Below are 5,768 nucleotides of genomic sequence, written 5' to 3'. Positions count from 1 at the left end.
TACAATTTAACTACAAAATTTAAATTTATCCATTAACTCAATTTCAGACCATTTGAAATTCTAATACGTAACCTTTCTAAAACGTTTCATGAAATTTGGAAGTCTTCTTTCAACGAATCATGTAATGTATAACAAATTCAAGTGTTGGTTCTGTGGAGATATCTTTATAATAAAGAAGGTGCGCACAGGATTCTTCATTTGGTGACAAGGCAAAAAAAAAAAGAGAGAGAAAGAAACCCATGACTCAACAAGATACTTTAATATTCATTAAAATGTACACGTAGTTAATGGTAAGACTTGAAAATAACACATAGATTGTAGTAAGGTAAACAAACAAAAATGCTATAAAGGCAGACAGCAAAGGTTGAGGATTTTTACGTTTGAAACAAGAATGAAGAAATATGTTACAAGTGCGAAACAAGAATAGAATAACAACGTTTTTTTTCCTCTTTCGTTTTATTAACAACTTTTATTTAATTTTCTGAGAAGATAATTTATTTTCTAATCTTACATTTTTTTCCACCATCAAAACCAGACAGACGACAAGAAGTACCCAATTGTCTAACAGTCATTATTAACATGGGAACTGGCCTCTGGACCGAAGTTAATTGTGGAACCAACATTCAACAAAATGCCCAATTAAGGTTAAAAATACGAATACCCCATCTTAAAATGCAAGACCCAAACTTATTTGTCAACTAAAAGAAAAAAAAAACTATGTAGTTGTACTTGTGTCTCTATTGATTTGATATATGAAGTCGAGATATTAAACACATTATTTATATGGAGTTGGTTTATGTGGGCCACGATAACGTTCATTTAGTTATAACATCTTGGCCACAAACAAGATAGTTATGTTTTATAACCAAAAGATGGTGAAAAAAAGAAGTCACTTTCAAGGCTACGTCAAAACTGCCTGAACCAGTACAAAATAAAGACAACTAAACTACTTGAGCAATGTGTACATTTTACCAGGTACGTACCCTGTATAGCACATGACCTGTAGAAACAAAACCAAAACCAGTAATACACTCAAATTAACGACTCATGAGTTGAATGAGAATAAAAAAATTTCAATATTAAACATACACTTTTTATCGCTTACTGACCAAAGTAATAAGTCCAAAATAAACTCAAATACAGATTTTAAAGTCTCTAATAACGCACATATATTTAGAAAGCAACGAAGCTGAATTTATTTCAGTAATTATTATGATTATTTTTTTTCAAAACTATTTAGTGTTTATTAAGCGCAAAGCTGTACTGTGGAGTAGAAGGATGTACACCTGTTACCACTACTTACCTGTGCAGACTAACAGCCAGCGAGCGCCATGACCTCCCCCTACATCATAATGGAAATTTCAGCGACATCATGCAATCGGCCTTTCTTTCTCTGAAACACACAATTTTCAGAAATAATTCGGGGGAGGTGTGGCTTCTCAAAATCACTGGAGACCAGGCCCTCTCTTCCTACTCCACTGCAATGGCTACCTGCGTTGTCTCCACCAAGGGAATCGAGCCCCGAATTCTAATGTGATAAGCCCTGGGGCTTATCGCTGAGACACGTCAAAAGAGTCGAATGTCAAGAAGGATTTTAGACAACTTATATGTTCGATGTTTTCCTGTACATTTCTTCTACCAGTGGTTAAGCCTTAACACCAGGAACCAGGGTAAAAAAAAAAAAAAAGCTATGGCACTTCCAATCGCATCTTGAACAAGTCCTACTTATAACCGTAGGGTAAGAACGTGTATATTCGTCCATTGAAGACGAATCAGACAGACAGATATATGAATATAGTTCAACGATATTACTGGTGAAAAAAAAACAAACAACTTTTAGACATTTATTTGAAAAATCGTGTTATCTCTGTGAGTGGGCATTATTTTTAGTAAATTAAAGACTAACGTAAGTTTTGTCAGTGTCTGTACAATATAGTAATTGTCATTCTAGGCTAAGAATATTACATAACACGTAGAGCACAAGATAACGCACACAACATAACACGATTATTCAATGCCCTCGTAAAAATCATTCCAAATCCCACTCTTGAAACATTAGCCACCGCTTTACCTCTACAGATCATAATTACGAATTACTCTGTCAACTTTCAAGTTATCATTTCCTTACAAGGAAACTAAGTCAAAGAATATAGTTTTCACAGATAGTTTCGAACAAACGATCTTCAGTCTCGACTGCAAACAAACGGAAAACTTGTAATGACACTAGAAGAACTCCGATTTTTCGGAAATAAACATATAGTAATAACGTGGTCACTAAAAACTCTAGAAGTTTTTTATGGAACAATATCAAGATTCTTACTTGGCTCCAACATAGAGATTACATACATATATATATATATATGTATATATATATATATATTATACCAATTATCATGTACAATTTACTATAACAACATAAGCTGTAATCTAGCCACCTACAGTTTTGTCTGAAACTTCAAATACTGGTACCAAAACGGCTCACCAGGTGTCTTCAACAACACAATCACAGACTAGATAATAGGTAAATAATCTTGAGCACATAAAATAAACGATACTATCCTAAATCTTTCTTCTGAACTTAAAAAAGAACAACTTAAAATGAATTGTTAGTCGCGTCTTGTACTTCTGGTTACACATAACTAATAGTAAAACAAATAAAATCCCATTTTAGAAACGTCCACTCCTTTTAAACCACTGTGTCTCTTAAATTTAAAGAGTGTCTTAGGGTTACCCAATCGATGCTAATGTTCAGCGCTCAGCTTCCTTCCTTACTAAATCATAGACTGAGTATATGTGAATGTTGAATAACACGAAAAGTTCTCTCCTGAGTTGTAAAATTGTTGTTCACAGTGAACTCTGAACAGTGACGTGATTGCACTTTATGTGTGGCCCCCAAAACAAGTTCACAGCTTGTGTTTCTTTAAACCAGCAGGCATCAGTTTGACAGTTTCTTGTCCAAAGACACAGCTATGTTACATACTTAGGAACCTAATTTTGGTTCTCTTAGTTTTGTGGGTCTCTTCAATAAGGAAAAAACTGGGCTATTCTCATGTTGAGGTTTCCATTGCAGTGACAACCCGTTCATGCATAATAGAATCTGTTGACACTGAATTGTTTTCTTTTGTAGTGGAAAGTGACCCTGGCGAGGAGCTGGTGGAAACTGGAATCAACATCCTGTCGAGCAGACTATTTGTACATCCAGAGAAGCTGGATGTCAAGGATTGTTGATCATCACTTGAGCTGATTGCATCCACTGAAGGGTTACTAAGCAACGACGCCATACTCGTTGGATTAACCAAGGTTGGTGAATCAAGGAGACCCAATGGACCATCTCTGTACCTAAGCAAAATAAATCACGACACTAAGTTTATATAGGAAATAATGGCATATATTTTTTTCTGCCTTCAACTAATTCTTCATTAACAGAAGACAAAAGCAGCATTTATTTTCTTCAGAATATGGATACTTAGAATATTTTAGAATTTTTAGAACAGTTCAGCAAGACTCCTAAAAGCTTTTGCATTTTTTTGAAGTAATAGAGTTGTGTAATGCCACTTCAGGTTCGAATACTATACATAGAAATAATTCTGAATATCAGAAATCTTACAAGGCTCAAAGAACTAACTCTATATATACAAAGCACTAACTCCAGACTTAACAGAAATTAAGAGAGGCAAATAGCCCTATTCTTTGCACAAGCCAAAGCTTAAAAGTCTAGAAAACCAACACAAAGGTACAGCAGTAGCCAAATGATTAGCAGAAAAAAAGAGAGGTGTACAGCAGTAGCACAAGATCTACCACAACTAAAACAACGTACAGCATGATTACAAGCAAGATCTAATAATAAATACCTGATGGAAACTGTATTACTATGATGTTTAATAGATCTAAAAAGGTTCATAGCAGAAGTAAATGACTTATTAGAACTAACAGAGATGCATGAAAATAGCGAAAGGCCTAGCAAAGTAAGCACGGGTACACAGCAGTAATACAAGGCTTAGCAAAACTAACAGGTGTGCGGCAGTAACAGGCCTAGCAGAACTAACAGAGGCGTGCAGCAGTAACACAAGGCCTAGCATAACTAACAAATGTGCGTGCACAACAACAAAAACACATAAAACCTAGAACTAAGTGAGATGGAAAGCAGTAACACAGGCCTAACAGAACTAATATAGGCATATAGTTTAGTAACGTCAAGTCTACCAATGTTAATACAGGTATACTGCAGTAGCGTAGGGTCTAGCAGAACTGATATAGCAATACAGCAGCAATACAGGCTTAACAGAACTAATACAGGTGTACAGCAGTAACGTCAGGTCTAGCAAAGTTAATACAGGTATACTGCAGTAGCGTTGGGTCTAGCAGAACTAATACAGTTATACAGCAGTAACATCAGGTCTAGCAGAGCTGATATAGATGTACAGCCATAACATTAAGTTCGGTAGATCTGATCAAGACACATGGTAGTGTGTCGAGCGGCCAAAACAACCTGCAGGACACATTGTTTTATTAACAGGCGTGATAGTTTAGCGATTTTCAAGGCAATCCATCAAGAAATACCTGAGATATAAAATCTCCAATTTTGATTGAGTTTCTTCCTATTTTTTTCTTCGCATAAAAAAACGTTCTTAACTTTTATGCCCCCCCCCCCAGTGGCACAGCGGTATGTCTCCGAACTTATAGCGCTAGAAATCGGGTTTCGATACCCGTGGTGGGCAGAGCATAGACAGCCCTTTGCATAGCTTTGTGCTTTAAAACCAACAAACAAAACTTTTGTGGATTTTTTTTCAAATTTGGTACACAAATAGATCTTTACATCTAGAATTAAGTGTCACATTTGGTCTAAATATATGCACATGTGCAAAAATATTCACCAAATAATGCTCACATTTGACCAAACTTTTTGCGCACGCCGACGCAAAAAGTTACTTAAGCTATCGATATAAAACTTTTACTACAGCTTCAACTCAGAGAAAAATGGTCCATTTTTAGTTATTTTTTTTGTTATTTATGTTAATGACGGCTGATTTAGAGCAGCAAAATTATAGGGTGAAAGGACGTGTAGATACATAAGCATTGGTTAGGCCAAGCAAACTAGATTAACTTTTAGCTCAAGTTTTCAGAAGAATCATACTGGTGGACGGTTATTATTAATCATTCATTGCCAACTTTTAAGCATAAATTAGCTAACTTTTATGAAATTCTCCTAACTAGAGAGCGTTTAGCGTCACGTGATATTAGCTTAAACAATTAACACAAATACTGATGCTTGATATGGCTGTACTGCATGTGGGTGATGACAAAAAACTGTTAATCTAGATTCCATGGCGTTACTATAAAAGAAGTTATTAACACTGTTTTAGAGTGGAAAAATTACCACCATATAGTATAAAGAATCTGGTTGGTTATGTAAAGTATAGGTCTGTTCCGAATAATAGAGTTGCGATCCTGAAGCTAATGTTAGTTACTATCGAGTATCACTTTCTTACTTACTGTGGTTTGTTGATGTGTATTGACAAAAAGAATCATATATAATTAAAAAAAAATAGATGTGAAAAAGATGCAGCCAAAAAGGGATTAAGCATGTGACATGTAGGAATGAAATCAAAATTGGCGACCAAACTGGCAGCTACACTTATAGTATTTATAAAAATTTTACAGCAAATATTAATTCATTGGTTAGTCAGGCCGCGTATTTTATTTTATCCACCATCCTGCTCCAAGATGAACAAAAAAACGCGGCCTGGCTACCTAATGAATGAATATTT

General features: G+C 35.2%; 1 protein-coding gene across 1 annotated transcript in view; it reads right to left on the bottom strand.

Annotated features, from left to right (window-relative positions):
• Window positions 1–240: 240 nt before the first annotated feature.
• LOC106464064 (transcription factor Sox-5-like) overlaps window positions 241–5,768 on the bottom strand; it is a 102,295-nt gene continuing 96,767 nt past the window's right edge. Inside the window, exon 12 of the mRNA XM_013924175.2 lies at window positions 241–3,339. Coding sequence (XP_013779629.2) covers window positions 3,048–3,339 — 292 coding nt within the window. The 3' untranslated portion in view covers window positions 241–3,047. The remainder of the gene's footprint in view (window positions 3,340–5,768) is intronic.

The sequence above is a fragment of the Limulus polyphemus genome, unplaced genomic scaffold (assembly GCF_000517525.1).
Source record: "Limulus polyphemus unplaced genomic scaffold, Limulus_polyphemus-2.1.2 Scaffold1552, whole genome shotgun sequence".
Taxonomy (NCBI): Eukaryota; Metazoa; Arthropoda; class Merostomata; order Xiphosura; family Limulidae; genus Limulus; species Limulus polyphemus.
Note: the sequence above shows the minus strand (reverse complement) of the source record. Positions and strands in the feature narration are given on the sequence as shown.